General features: G+C 34.8%; 1 protein-coding gene across 1 annotated transcript in view; it reads right to left on the bottom strand.

Annotated features, from left to right (window-relative positions):
- Positions 1 to 3,326: 3,326 nt before the first annotated feature.
- Positions 3,327 to 16,217, bottom strand: part of LOC145283784 (uncharacterized) — a gene marked incomplete in the record, with an annotated part of 207,322 nt that continues 194,431 nt past the window's right edge. The window contains 1 exon segment of the mRNA XM_080132850.1: positions 3,327 to 7,078. Coding sequence (XP_079988976.1) covers positions 3,682 to 7,078 — 3,397 coding nt within the window.

Raw genomic sequence — 16,217 nt, 5'->3', positions numbered from 1 at the left:
TGATGTAGACACAGAAAAAAAAACAGGCTTTGACACTTGTGTGCGTTTGGTATGTCCCTTTAGTTTGTGTAAATGAATGGGGTTCGTCTGAGTGCCGTCATTGTTGCCACTATCACTGTTCCTGCTGATTTTGTGTTTTGTTTATGTAAATCTGGAGGCTATGCGATATAACATAAGTAACAGTTTTTTGATAGTTTAATCTTCACTACAGATAATAACAAAAATTAACACTTCTAACCGCTCATAGATGATAGAAGGAGAACAATTTACGTTTGTGGATTAAATAAAATGTTCAGTTCGAAATTCTATACATATCCTCAAGTTTGACAAGACGGTTTGAAAAAGAAATGCATCTGAAGGAGACCAAAAGTTACGTTGGCTGAATCCAACAATAACAACCAAGTTGAGAGTAACAATCTGAATGATTCAATAACTAATAAACATTCAATAACTTCATAAACTGGATTCATTGAAATTCCATGAAATGGAAAATATATTGAATCAACAAATATGTTTTGATAAAGTCATTATTTTATTTTTCTGGATAGCACAAAAAATTAGTTTTTTTGATAGAAAAACTAATAACATACATCAAATATGAGTTCATTAACATTTCTATGAAAATAGTGTCCATTGTATTTTCAATATAAAACTGAACCAAATGAGATAAATTAATAAGTACTGAGAAATACACAGAGAGTAATATTGTGCTACATAGTTCAATACAAATAATAAAATCACATTGTAGGAGATAATCTTGAATTTACTTCTTCAGTCCAGCATCTATCTCTTGGAAGACAATGTTCTTTTTTTGCTCTTTTTCTTTTGAATGTTCCCTTTTTTAACATTTCGTTGACTTCTTTCTTCAATAAATAACTGCATGTTGAAATTACTAGAAGTTACTTTCTCACAATGTTATAACAATAATCATATATTATAATGATATTAGAAAACAAGGATACATCGAAGGGAGTTTTAGATGATTGCTAATTATTTATCTATGAATCTAATGGAGTAAACAGAGAATTTAAATCATGGCATGTTTTGACAGGTGTCAGATTTTGTTGACCAGTCAGTTGCAGCAGAAGTATATGGGCAGGGACCTGATGTGACGTGTCAGGTGCTCCGATTTGAGTAAGCTGAGTTAAGCTTAGTTGAGTTGGATCCTGGATGCTGTACAAACAAGATGAGTTAAGAGGGTCTCCTCATGAGAGAGGTGACGATCTCAAATAGAGACCCCACAAGCCAAAAATCGTTGGTCACTTCATTTCTACTGACAAGATGCCTGGGAATGAATAAACCATAAACACACATCGTCTTGGGTTCATGTCTTGAAGCGTCTTTGTTACAACAGGTTCTGCCTCCTTCAAGGACGATTGGCCAGCAGCAGATAGGTATGTCGTTCCATGTGTTATATGTTGACACATACGCACCTACAATACAAGTTGAGTCACGGGCTGTTAAGATAAACATTTAGGACACAAGGACAACAGTCTGTTATATACATACACAATATATATATATATACTTATTTATGGCACGTTAGTTAAAGAATACATGAAAAACGATTTAGTGAGAACAAAGCAACATACATCGAGATGGTGCCAACGCAACAGGAAGCCAGTCTCATAATATTGTCCAATGTTGCCAGATCGGCCAAATTTCGTGAATTTGGCCTTTTTTGAAGTAGTCTGGCCTTCAAGCATTGTATTTGGCCTTTTTCAAAGTGTAACATATGGACTAACTAAGAATGGAACAATCAGAATATTATAGAAATTATTAATCCTCATCTCAAGAAACCCCTAAAACATCAAATATTTTGGAAAATCCTAGTAAACATCAAAATCACCTTTCAAATGGAATACATACATTTATGAAAAATATGTCACAGACTTTACAAGATTAGGGTGGCAAATCTGATTGAAAGAAATAGACAATTGAATGCTATCAAGGGTTAACAATAAAAGCCTACAGAACTGTAGAAAAAGATAAAACCAATCGTAGGGAGTGTGTGAAGAGATTCTCAAGATACACAAAAAAATGGAGCTGACCAAATATGCCACTTGGTAAATGCAACACAGAGAACAAAGTTTTCTTCAAGAAGTAAACCAAAAATGTACTTCCTTATCTCATACTATCAGGCCAATTAGTGTTCAAAAAAGTGTTCACCATAACGATGAATTCAACATTTACTACTGATGGGAAATTTAATGCAATTCTTAAGATCAAAGTAAAAGTTATTTATTATTTTTGGACATCATCTTGACTTCTTTGAAATATCCAGCTGCTCTAGTTGTTTCAGTACATTTTCAATTGTGTGTCAAGAGCTTTAAATAAGTCCTAACTTTGTTAAAGTTCTTTTTAATCATGCAAAAGAAATGGAATAATAAAAGAATGTATAATAATACAATCCCAGTCCTAATGCAACAAACTTAAAAACAAAAAAGAAACAAAAGGTTTTTCTGGGGACAGAAAGAGTGGTTATGATTAAGATAGTGTAAAAACAAAAAAGATGACCAAGTTTTTAAAAATAGATGAAGTGCTTTGTGTGCATTCACAGCACAGGTCATCATCATTTGCTCATTGCGCTGGTCCAAAGTTGTTGTTCATTGCCGACACTGATCACAGTGGCAATTGGGTTGTCTCTGTACTGCAACAGAATAATTCTCTGTCCAGATAAAATCACAATTCACATTTAAAATAACAAAGTTTTATTCTTTTGAAGGTTACAATAAAGCTAATACTCTTCTATTTAATAGCCAGTTTGCCAATGAGAAATCTCAGTCCAACCAAATCAAAGCAAAAGTCTAAGGAGCGTTAGCTAAGAGCTCAAGAGTCTATCTTGCTTGGAGAGACACACAAACCTAACTGAATGTGAGATACCCAACTCCCCTGCTCATCTCCTAGAATATATTTAGATCTCCCCCCCCCCAATCACTTGTCAGTATACACTCGAAAAGGCCAATCTGTTGCCAAACTATAACATAAAAATTATTGTCTAGGTCTCCATAGCTGAACAGTTATTAACATTCTCAAATATTTTGCTCTCAGTATGAACCCTCATTTAAAAACACTTTTTTCAAAAATCAAACAGAGTAGTCTAAGTTTCAGACCAAACATACTTTCAATATCTTGAGTGATTTCTCTTTTCTTATTCAAATATTTCTCACATGAAACAAGTCTGCCTTCTGCATACATTGCAAACATGCAACCCACTAAATAGTTTGCGATAGTGAATGTTTACATATGGAAACAGTGGTAGACATTTTAATAAACGATTCTTCTCTGTATGCTATTTAATAAAAGGAAATAGAAAACAGAAGACATTTTTATATTTTTTAATTGTTTTATTAATTATTAAAAGTCTTATACACATGAATAAATTTTATATATTGGATTTTATTTACACAAACTTGAATGAAGAGCATCAGAAGTTGTGATTAAAAGATAGAATATAGTATTGAAGGATGAAAATTAAAAAATACTTATGGCAGTCAAATGAAGAATAAAAAATGAAAAATTCTAATCAAATTGCTGAGGTCTTAGTGAGATCTAAAAAATGTTTACTTAAAAAAATTGTTGATATCTAATGCAATCACAAGCAAATTGTTTTGATATTTTCCGAATGTTATCAAAATTCATGCAGCTGTTGGAGTCATTATAAAACCGAACAGAACCGTTTTAAAGAATGATACATCGCAATCCATAATTAGAATAGGAGGCATTGTAATCATTTACATCAAAATTTTCTTCCTCTTCCTTCTCTGATATTTTGAAATCATTTTCTATTTCAGATACCAAGATATTGGACTGTAGTGATTCATAATGAAATTCTTTGTCAATAATGTCACAATCTTCACTCTCTAATTGCTGAGAGTTGGAGTCAGATTTCATGCCATCAGATAACAGATTCTCTTGCTCTAACAGATTGTTTTCTTCTTCATCGAGCTTCTCTAAGGCATTAGTATCATCTTTGAGAATTTCTGAATCATCTGATATCTGAGTTTCATCTTCCACTTCGGATTGTTGCGATTCATAGTGAATGCTTTTAGCTTGATCGAGCTTCTCTAAGGCATTAGTATCATCTTTGAGAATATCTTCTGAATCATCTTCTGATATCTGAGTTTCATCTTCCACTTCGGATTGTTGCGATTCATAGTGAACGCTTTTAGCTTGGTCGAGCTTCTCTAAGGCATTAATATCATCTTTGAGAATTTCTTCTGAATCATCTTCTGATATCTGAGTTTCATCTTCCACTTCGGATTGTTGCGATTCATAGTGAACACTTTTAGCTTGGTTGAGCTTCTCTAAGGCATTAATATCATCTTTGAGAATTTCTTCTGAATCATCTTCTGATATCTGAGTTTCATCTTTCACTTCGGATTGTTGCGATTCATAGTGAACGCTTTTAGCTTGGTCGAGCTTCTCTAAGGCATTAATATCATCTTTGAGAATTTCTTCTGAATCATCTTCTGACATCTGAGTTTCATCTTCCATTTCGGATTGTTGTGATTCATAGTGAATGCTTTTAGCAATAGGAATTAAGTCTTCTTGATCAGAGCAATGCGATTCTTCATTTACAACTAATTCATCTTCTGACTGTGACTCATAATATACATTTATTTTTTTGCTTGGAACAGAAGCATTAAATCCAATGTCAACACTATCAGAAGTTGAAGTATCATCATTGATCATAGCTTTTTTATCTATTTCCATTTCTGATTCTGGACATTCAAATTGCATTTTATTATCTTTCATTTTCTTTGACATCATAGCAGTATTAACATTCATTTGTATTTCATTATTTTCAATATTATTTTCTTCATTGCTCACCTTGCCATGTTCCACTTTCTGTAGATGCACAGATTCCTCAATAGTTTGATTGTTTGCAGAAGCCATAGATGTTCTTGTGTATTCAAATGATTTTTTGAAGCCAAATGGTGACAAATTTGAAACTGTCTTCTGCAAGCTTTTTCTAAAAGAGGTTTTACCATCCTCTTGCAGATTCTTAGCAACATCTGGTGTGCTTGATAAAAGAGGTACAGAGAACAATCCCATTTTCTCTGGAGGTATTTTTTCAGTAGACATTTCTCTGTTGGTTGAAACATTCTCATTAGCTTCTATTCCATGTTTTGGTAGAGATTCACTTTGGGAACTTTTTTTCCCAAAATTCTTAAATAAGCTTTTAAAAGACCAGCTTGAAGGTTTGCAAGATTCTATACTTTCTTGAATAATCTGTTTTTTCATGGCAGATTTACTAAGAATGGTATCAGAAGACAGAGGTTCTTCAGGCTTATTTTCAAAATCTACTTCAGCTGAAATATTTGTAAACTTTTCCCAATATTTACTCTCACTGTCACTAGCAACCGATTTCTTTTGACTAATCTTTTTACAACTAACTCCTCTTGTTGGAGTTGGTTTTCTCAGAATTTTTTTGGAACTTTTTGAAGAAACAATCTCTTTCTCAAAAATGTTACTTTGAGGCGAAAAATTCGTTTTTGGATATTTCTTAGTCTTTCGTGATTTAGCTGACAATACTTGAGATTTGTTGACAACTTGTGAATCAAATTCAGTCCCTCTGATCATTTTAGATGGAGACATTTTCTTACCTTTCTTTAATGTTTTTTTTCTCCCAGAATCAATTTGCTCAATTGATGCCATTTGTCTTGTTACTCTTCTACTAGTTGTCTCTTTCTTGCTCTTTTTCATTGAGTTTTCTCTCCTCTCTTCTTTAGCATCAGATTTTTCACTTTCTGATTCCTCAACATGTTTGCCAGCAGTTTTGCTAACATTTTCAATTTCAACTGCATTCCACTCAGTTTCAGCCTGTTCTTTTCTAGCTGTTAGAGCAACACTTTTTTCAAATACTTTCTTAGTTTGATTATCTTCTTCATTTCTATTGACTGTAGGTGTCCCTTTCTTTGGGGTCATCTTAATCAAAACACTATCTTTTTTTCCCAAGTCAACATAAGCACTTTTCAGACTTTTCCTTTTACGTGATGTTTTAACGTTAGTAGGTGATTCATTTATTTCTGACTCAACTTCTTCCATCCTCACAGATTTCCTTTTAGCAGAAGATCCTCTCTTCCTGTTTCCAGTTATTTCATTTATTGCAGTGGATTTGGTTCTAATTACATCAAAACTTTTAGAAAATTTCATTTCTTTTTTCTCATCACTATCTTTAGTACTTCTCATATTTTTACGTGGTGTTTGCTTATTACTGTCTTTAGTATCATCATTTCTCATACGTGGTGTTTGCATTTTTGTAGGTGACTCTTTTACTTGATTTTTCTTATTTACTTCTGATTTAACTTCTTTTTTAGTTTTAATGGGTGACCTTTTCCTGTTTGGTGTTCTTTTTTCAACTTTATTGTCTTCTGCACATTTTTCTCCTTTGTCCACCGTCTTCTCGATAGTTTCAGCTCGATTTTCAATCAAACTTTCATTTTTTATTTCTGCATTTGTTTTTTTGTTCTTCTGCAAAGTCTTATTTGTTGTTTTTTCGTTTAGGTTCTTCGCAGTTTTAATCTTTTTCATTTTAGCTATTCTTGGACTCCTCCTCAAATCAGTTGGAGTAAGATGTTGGCTATCAATTTTAATATGTTTGTTTTTTTCATTAGGATCAACTACAAAAACATCTGATTTACGTTTACGATTTCCATGCTGATTGTTAATGATGGCGACTATTTCATCCGTCTTAAGTAAATTGCTAGTTTTAGTTGCACCAACGACTTGATTTGTTTCCAAAGATTTTTTTCTAGTTTTCCTTAGAGTTTCTGCTACAGCATGATCTGCAGATGATTTTGAAGAGGTTATTTTTGAAACAGAATCAGATTTTTTTCTAGTAATCATCTTCGACGGTGACACTCTTTTCCTCAGATCAGATTTAGGAGTACTCTTTGTTTCAGAAACACTTATACTCACAGAGGAATTTGTTACAGAGAATGATACATTAGGGATACTTTTACTAACAATCAAAGATTGCCTTCGTAGTCGAGTTTTCACACCAGGAGGAGAGATTATGTCTTGCATACAAGCAAGCTTTTCTTTTTCAATGGTTTGTAGAGAACTTGTAACTCTGAAACAAAAAGAGAAAAAATCATGTAAACCAAACTTACATCAACAAATGACATCAATTGTTTGTTATAATCGTCTTGAACAAACACCAAAGATTTCAAACACAAAGAAACACTTCATTTTGTTAATGGTATTTATTCTTATCATTTTAAAGAAAAATATTAATACCTTTTTATTTATAAAACGTGTATTCATGTTTATATCATTTACCTATCAGAGTTACAGTGTTCCACTTAATGGCGTCCGGAATAACACCACATGCAAAAGGACTAGAGTAATGTTAATAAGGACTAAAGAGTAACGTTTATGAATACGTATAATTTCAAAGGATGAGTTCTGTACTCATTTCTCTCCTAAAAAAAAATTATAATTCTTTAGTAATTGTATGACAGACCTATTTTGTTTGTATGTGCACACACAATATCTTGCGTTATGATGTCTAGATTTATATAACTGCATAAGTAAGAGGACATTTCTTTGCAGACTCAAAGTTATTGTCAAAGTAAAAACAGTTTTTGATTAAATTTTGTGACACCAAAATGTTCTCACCTTCATCAAGCCCATCAATATTATAACATCCACAATGCAGGTCCACACGGAAAAAGGGAATGGGTGTGTCATCCATCAGAGACTGAACCGAGAGTATTCATCTTACAAGATGGAATTTTATTATTTTTTGCAATGGCAAATGTTCACTTATATAAATGTACATTCCTAAATTTTTGTTGAGATAACTTTTATTACGGAAGAAAAAAATGAAATTGATGTGACTAATAGGGATTACATCAAGTGTTCAGTGAGAGAAAAAGAGAACTTAGTTGGCGTTGTTTATGTCAGGTTACTCGACTGACAAGATTTGTATATTTTGAAGAATTGTTAATACAAGTTGGGAGTCAAACATTTTATTCTTTTTTTGTGTGAACATTTTTAAATTTCACTACTACAAACATAATACAAAAATATCAAACCTTCTTTTATGCTTATTTCACTTTAAATTTCATACAAATGTGTCATCTGTGGATACATTTACTTTCAAGGAGCCATTTCACCCCCTTTTCTTAATAATGAATAAAACATAGCTCTTTACATTACCCCATAAAATCTTTTATATATATTCCAAATTTACATTGTAGTTTTGAAATCCATGGATATATTTATTTCAAATTTCAAAAATAAATCATGCATAACTTTCTTTTTTATGTTTCAAATTTCAGAAAAATTTTGATTTTTAATTTTGTAGTAGTAGTTGATTTTTAATTTTAGTAGTAGTAGTTGAATTTCTTTCCATGATACATCTGGCAATTCAAAAAGGATATCAAATTTGAGGTAAATCTGTAAAGTAATTGTTAACCGTTTGTTGATTTTTTGCCTTAGTACAGGACGACCCCAAAAAACGGGCACCAACTCTAATTAGACCCCGTTTCTTAGTGTTTTGTCCGAATGAAATGAAACTTTGTTCTAGATGGCCTCCATTTAGCTTTTGATTTTTTTTTGGGTCACCCTGTATTAATAATAATTGTTGATCTTAGTACATTCATGGATTGTTCATACCAAATTAGTTGCAATTCTGTTAAGTATATTTTTTAACAGAAAGAAAAATAATCAATAGATGTTTAAATGTAAGCTTTTATGTTTTTTATGACTTATTTCAAATCAATGGAGAATGTTTTGCGATTGTTCTCTAATACGATTGCGTTTCATGCAAATGACAAATGTTCAAATCTTGAGGAAATACCATCACTTTAGATTAGTTTTTTTAAGTAAATAATTTGTTGAAATTTCTGCCACACGAGATATCTTTGCTATATATATATATATATATACTAGCAAGGGTACCCAGCGTTGTTCAAGATCATATAAAATCAAAAAGAAATAAAATTATGTATAACATCTTTCTATTGAAATTTCTATATCTTTCTTCAGCTTTCTCTGTATCTTTCTCTCTTCCCCTATTCGCCTTTTACCATCCTTCTTGTTAACACTTCCTTTATACTTCGGCCAACTTCTTTCTCTCTCTTGCTTTTTTTGTGCTGAACAAATGTAATTAAGATACTCGAGATATTAGTTTGGTGCAAAAACAATATCGTTTTCTCACATTTTATTTTTATATATGACTAGCGGGGGTACCTGGCGTTGCCCGGGTGTGTGTTGCAGTGGTGTAGTAAAGGTGGGAATAAAAAGCAGCCTGGTGAGGGGGGGGAAACAACAGAGTGGAGAGAAGTATTTAAAAATGTGGTAGTAGGCTGGAACCCGTAACGTGAAGGAAGAAAAGAAGGTGAGGTTAAAAATTTTTTTTTAAAAGTGGTAGCAGGCATGCAAGCTTGAACTCGTTAGTCGATGTCGCCATCGCGCAAGCAGAATTTGCGTACGTCGAATTTAAGCAGTCAATCGAACGTACAATGTGTTAAATGCTTGGTATTTATTTACTTCCTCACGAAAGCAAATTAGACACAAGATCATTTTAATGTGGGGGATAATCAGCTTCCCCCAAAAAGGGGGGATTCTGGCTGGCAGTATCAAAAAAAAAAAAAAAAAAAAAAAAAAAAAAGTAATTATCTCAGTATTAAGGGTTTCCCCTACATTGACCAAGGACCAATTAACTTAAGTGAAGCATCAATCTTGGCTCAAAGGCCAAGAAATGCCTTGCCGCTTTTTTGAACAGATACTACATTGTCACTACTACAAAAAAAATTAGGAGATAACGTTTTGGGAGCATGGTTTTGTGGCAACAAAACAGACACTACCCCCACCACCAGACTTTCAATGAAGTTGCTTGTAATCGTTGGGTGTATGGTCACATGACGACAATACTACAGATACTACACTATTATTACGATCTAAAATGGAAGGTGTGATTAGTGATTGGCCAATTTGTTTTACTATAGACTCATCAAGCAGTGCCAGATTGTGAAGGGAAATATGATTACGGATTAGCCAATTCTTGCTTCACTATAGACTAATCAAGCAGTGCCTGTTCTGAAGAGGAGGTGCCGTTAGTGATTAGGCAACCTTGCTCCACTATAGACTCATCAAATGCAGTTGTTTCAAAAGAGGAGATGCAATTAGGGAATAAACAGCCCTTGCCTCACTATAGACTCATCTAACAGTACCGGTTCAGAAGGTAATGTTATTTCCAGGCTATATAAAACAAACAGAAAAAATGAAGTTGCATTTGAACACATCTGCTATTTTTACGATATTGAGCACTTTTTGATGACTTATATAAAACTTTCAATCCTAAATAAAGCCGACTAGATTTTCTTGGATAAAATAGTATAATAAAACACAGTGACATTTTCCCCGACTATATGGCCTTTAAACATAACTGCTCTGCCCAGCATATTGAGCACTTTGGATTAACTAACTAATACTCCTTACCATATATAATACTGTATTATTCCTATTTTGTATGGCAGGCAACACCAACATAAGAAATAACAAAGAAAGCCTTTCTCGTAGGCAATGCTGCATCTAAACACACTTGCTTTATCTACGATATTGAGCAGTCTTTGATTACTATGTACCAATTTCTAGATAATATACTGCATTATTACTATTATGACTCCTGACTATGCTATTCAATAAAATAGTATAATAAACCATAATGATTAAAAAGAATGATTAAGGGATGTTAGCAAGGTCCCTCCCAACCCATGTCTAAGTGTTAGATCACTCAGAGAACCGAAAACAAGCAGGTCAGTCTTTAGATGGGAATGGGGGCTAGGTGGGGACATGAAAAAATAGGTATATCAGGAAGGAATATGGAGGTAAATGGTGAACTCCGAGAAACAGAACCTGTGGGGTTTGGCATCTTCGGAGGCATCTTCGGAGGCTCTCTAGCATAAAAAACCAAACAGGATCGGGATCTCACTTATTCTACCAGTTAATTCTTTTTAAAAAACACAACTAAGTACTAAGGGATGGGTTCTGAAGAACCCAGAACTGCACATGCAATGCCTAAGGAGGGAACAAGTTCACATACCTACCTATTTGACAGATACACAAACTCCACACAAGGAAACCTCCTCCAACCACATCTGATCTTCACTTTAAGTACATGTTTAAAGTAAATCACTAAATCATGATCAAAAACAGATGTCTGCTTGTAGACCTCATTGAGACATGTGATCCATGTCACCATTCTCGCTATGGCTAGGATAGATAGAAAACCATTCTATAGACAGTGACAGATCAATGTTGTTGATAATGTAAGTAGCGTCAAAGTCTAATGGATGTTCGGCATCGATGCAAACTGTTACCTCTTTGACATACTCTCAGAGTCGCCAAAGTTTGCTGCAATAGAAGAAATCATGTTCAGCTGTTTCTACTTCTCAATCTTCACAACGCAGACACAAAGAATCGACCCTTAGACCTTCCTTCCAGGGTTTGGCAGAGAGGAATAATGTATTCCAGATAAGTCGCCAGGTCAGGGAAAATTCAAAGTTGTTGAAGTAAATCCGCGCCTAATTTCACTGTAAGCGGATCTCCTCCTCTGACCATCCCAGCTGCTCTGAAGCAATACCCACCACTGTTCCCAATAAAGTTTCTTTATAGGCTGTGTAATGGCCCTGGTTTCTGGAACAGCTCTAAGCATGGCTCAGTATTCTGCAACTTTTGATTCCCCCTTCGGCCTACAACAGCCTTCTGCCGAGGGGTCGGTATGAGGTTGGGAAAAGCACTCCTAACTGCAAGGGCCCACTCGAACATTGAGTACAGACCTCCCTGCTAAGATAATGCTTTCCCTTTTCCCAAAGAAGTAAGGAGAGGAGCTCTATGAAAATTGAAAGGGTTTTGCAGGCATGGGCAGTACAGCCAATCAGTAAAGGATGAGTGTGAAGATGCAAGTGGCATAAGCCTCCACTTTGTCATTCACGGACAATTTTCTTTGAATCCAAATCTCCACCCAACGATTTGACCTTGGATTGTACTTCCGACCAGTTCTTATCCAACTGTCCAGGACATGGACAGGGCCATCAATTCAGCTGAAAATACCTGAAAGCATGGACTCGCTGCTTCAGGCTCCCAACCACAGGCCAAGGGACTTGCTGCAGTTGAAAATGGATGCTGTGACTTTTTGCAACAAGCAAGCACTTTTGTCTGTGTGGCTTGACATGCACATGTGCAAATGTGGAAACCCTGATACGCACTCCACCAGAAAAAGCTATTCCGCACAGAATTGATCTCGCTGCCTTGTCTCTTAACTTGCAAAGGAGAGGATTCCAATGCCAGGATATATTGCAGAGGCGACTGCGGACAGCCCTGACGTACCGACTGAAAGACTGCAAACAACTCCGAAAGCCTACTATTTACCTGCACCTTTACCGTTGGCATGTGGTACAGAATAGAGATCCACTTGCAGAAGTTTGGATTAAAACCAGCGTCCTCCAGAACAGATCCCAGGAAGTGATGGTCAACCCTATTGGAGGCCTTGGACTGATCCAAATTAATCAGTGTGGCTTCAGTGTCATCTCCTATTCCCTCTATGATCATGTGAATCAGATGCAGATTGTCTTGAATGGATCTCCTCTTCACAACATAGCTCTGGTCAGGTTTGATCAAGTCAGAGATGACAATCTGTAAGCAATTCGCAAGAACTCTTGCCAAAATCTTTAACTCTGTGTTTAGCAGAATTAAGGGCTTTTAATCATACATTTTCCTTCCCACCATCCATGTGGTCCCTCCCTTAGTCACCTGCCTGAGAATGGAACCCTGAGCAAACTAATGGTCAAACATCCTTCAGAATAGGTACCAACATAGGTACAGCCTTAGGTAGAATTCATAGGGAAGACCATCAAGTTCTGGATATGTTGTAGCTGACCTGCTTAAGCACAGTAATGACCTCACGCTTGCAGCTAGCTACTCGAACCGCTATAAGGCGGGACGAGTCAGCCAAATAGCTCAAGCTCCTAAACCCTGAATCTGGGTAGTTGGGTGAAGCACTCCTTCAAATACTCTTGAAACCCCTCACAAATTTCCTGCGTTGATACAAGGGCGTGCCCTTCCAGGTCGTTGACTTTCCGAATGTACACATCTGAACTGTAACATAGAACAGCCTTATGTTCAACAGCGCTAACATTCACAGCTTTGTTGGAAACTTTTATTAACCTATCCCTAAATACCTGCCCTTCGTACTGCTCACTAGCAAAGCGGTGAGGTCATCCTTAGTTAGTGCTGCTTCTATGGAATCCCTCTCCCAGCTACTGCATGGGTAAGTCTATCCTCTGAGCGCTTTTCTGCCCTAGTTTTATTCTAAGTGGGGCATTGGCTGTATTGAACTGAGAAGCATTTAATCTTAGTCTTAGTGCTAATCCACCACTTACTTTAAATTACCGCCCCCACTAGAGCTTGTTGAATAATCTCTATAACCTTCCCCTGGAAATTTTGTAACCCCAGTAAGGAGGTATTCAACTTTCAGTCTCCAGCTTAGTAAGGCCTAGCACTTAAGTTCAAATGGGCGATAACCATAAAGTCCAAATGTCCTAAAGAGTGGAATATGGAGCAAGTTTACATCACCTCTCCTAACTAGCATCCAATCTAAGTATGTGCTTAAATGTGAACGCGGCATGCTAGCATGCCGCGTTCACATCTTCCACCCTGGGTGATAAAAATGAAATTTGTCAACAAGGTTGCATGAAGCCATCAGGTTGGACAGACAGCTATCACACCAATCTAACCCACTACTCCTTCAGAACTTGTCTATCTTGGGATCAAGGATGACATTCTAATCACCCATTAATACTACCTGCTTTGGACCCTTGAGGAACACCTCCAACCGCCAAAAGAAGGAAGCTCTCTCAGCATCAAAATTGGATGCATAAACCGTGACAGTCTGAAACACAGTTATCAATGGCAACATCGGCTACGACCACCCATTGGCATGGACAATGGTCACAGTTGCTGACAGGGTGCATCTCACTAGTAAGGAAATTCCACGCTCATGAGTATCACCATGTGCTGAGGAAACATCAAAGTCATTTGTCAGCTGCCTGGGCAACATGACCTTTCAACATACATGCTCGCTCCAAGAGATTGAGCAGTTTTGATTGACTAACTTCTACTCTGTACCATAGATGATATTGTATTATTCCTATTTTGGCTTTCAGGTAAAACTATGTACTTGTCTGCTATGCAACATAAAAATGACAAACAAAGTCTTCGCCTAGACAACATTGTTTTTAAACCCACTCGCTCTATCTAGAATATTAAGCACTCTTTGATTACTTTGTACCAATTATAAAATACTAGACTATCGGTTCAAAATAAAGTGATTTCGAGATTATATTGTCTTTCATTATCTAGAGAAAGTTTTTTTTTTTTAAGTGATGAGTGAAAAAAATTAAACTCAAGAGGCCTGCAAGCACTTATTTAAAATTAATAAGGGTCCCCAGAGCATTACTAAAACCAAGTTTCTACCCATCTCCCAGAAGAAATAATATTTTTAAAGTGAAGTTTGAAAAAAGTAAAAAATTCAAAAGGGTATTAAAAATTCTTATATAATAGTAAGGCAGGCTCCAGAGTATTACTTAAACCAAGTTTTCACCTCCTCTAGAATAGGAATTATTTTTTGTGTGATCAGTAAAAAAAAAAAAAAAAATTCAGACCTCCGGACAGCTACTGCAAGCACTAATAAAAATTAAGGAGACCTCCAGAGTACGATTAAAGCAAGTTTCTACCCACCTGCTAGAAGTGAAAATATATTTTAAGTGAGCAGTTAAAAATAAAAATCTCGAGTCCACCAAAGTGTTACAGAAACCAGTAAATTATAGTAGGGAGGCCTCCAGAGTAGTGGTGGGACGATTAATCGGAATCAGAATCAGAATCGTAAGAATTGTGTATTTTGGAGGGTATTGCAATCGCATCGTTAAAAAATACCCCAGATTTATGATTCTTTTATTACAATTCTCTTATATTTTTAAGTTGAACTGTTTGTTTGAAGTGAGATTAATGCTCTCAAAAATTTATGATAAAAACCTCATAGAACTTTTCATAACATATGATTTTATTAACTACTTTAAATGTAATCTTTAGTTATCTTAATGAGTTTCCAAATTTCTTTGAATTTTTTCTTTCTTTAATTTTTTGAATTAAAAAAAAAATTTTTTTTCACTTTTAGCTTAACTTGCTTTTATATTTCACCATTTCGTTTTTTAGTAATAAATGCTTCTCTACATTAAAAACCGATCTTGTGCCTAACTCTGCCCTCGTGGGGAGGCAAATAAATAGGAAGTAATATGGTGGCTGAAAAACGTCTTTCGACCACCATAAAAGCATTACCAATACATTTAAACCCTGAAGAATTTCCGCCATGCACACTTGTTGTTCTAAGTTAACTAGCCACTACTTGTGTTTCAAACTTTAAAAAAAAAAGAAAAAAAAAGCGTTTTAAAATAGTAAAAACACTACAACTTTTTTCGTTTTGGAAGGGAGGTTTCAGGCGCCCCTATTATCCCAAAGAACCAGCTATGTACACACTTTGCAATATTTTTCAATAATTATTTAAAAAAAAAAATTCTTTACAATCAATTTTTGGAACTCTTGACTCTTTTGTCTCCTAATTTTTCGTCTGCTAAAATTTTAATCACGTGATTACGGTGTAGCATCAATAAAATAAACCATTTAATCAAGTGCCGTTTGTTATGGATTTAGCTGAATACGATATTAAAAATCACTTTATTGGTACTTATGCACTTATGTTACGAGGCTGGCATGTGTTTTGTAACTATTCTGTACTTTCACCTAACAAATTCATACACAAAAATGATATTGTAAAACTTGAATTTATATATATATATATATATATATATATATATATATATATATATATATATATATATATATATATATAGTAGCGTCCAAAAGTTAAGGAACGGTCGATCATTATTTTTGAATGACTTCTAACTATCTATGAAAAAGGGGAAAAAACTTTTGTTAAATAAATAAGTTTTTATTTTATTTTTGATTTTGAATACATATTAGTTGTTTACATATAAATAAATTTAATTAAATTCCAGGCGTCCAAAAGATAAGGAACGGGGAAAATTATTAATTCAAAAATAAAGACTCCTTTCAATATTTAGTGAAAATCACACTATAGCATCCTTTGCTGCAATCGTTCACATGTTATAATTGAGATATTATTC

Source organism: Euprymna scolopes, chromosome 8, assembly GCF_053919585.1.
Source record: "Euprymna scolopes isolate OS-2025 chromosome 8, ASM5391958v1, whole genome shotgun sequence".
Lineage (NCBI taxonomy): Eukaryota > Metazoa > Mollusca > Cephalopoda > Sepiida > Sepiolidae > Euprymna > Euprymna scolopes.
Note: the sequence above shows the minus strand (reverse complement) of the source record. Positions and strands in the feature narration are given on the sequence as shown.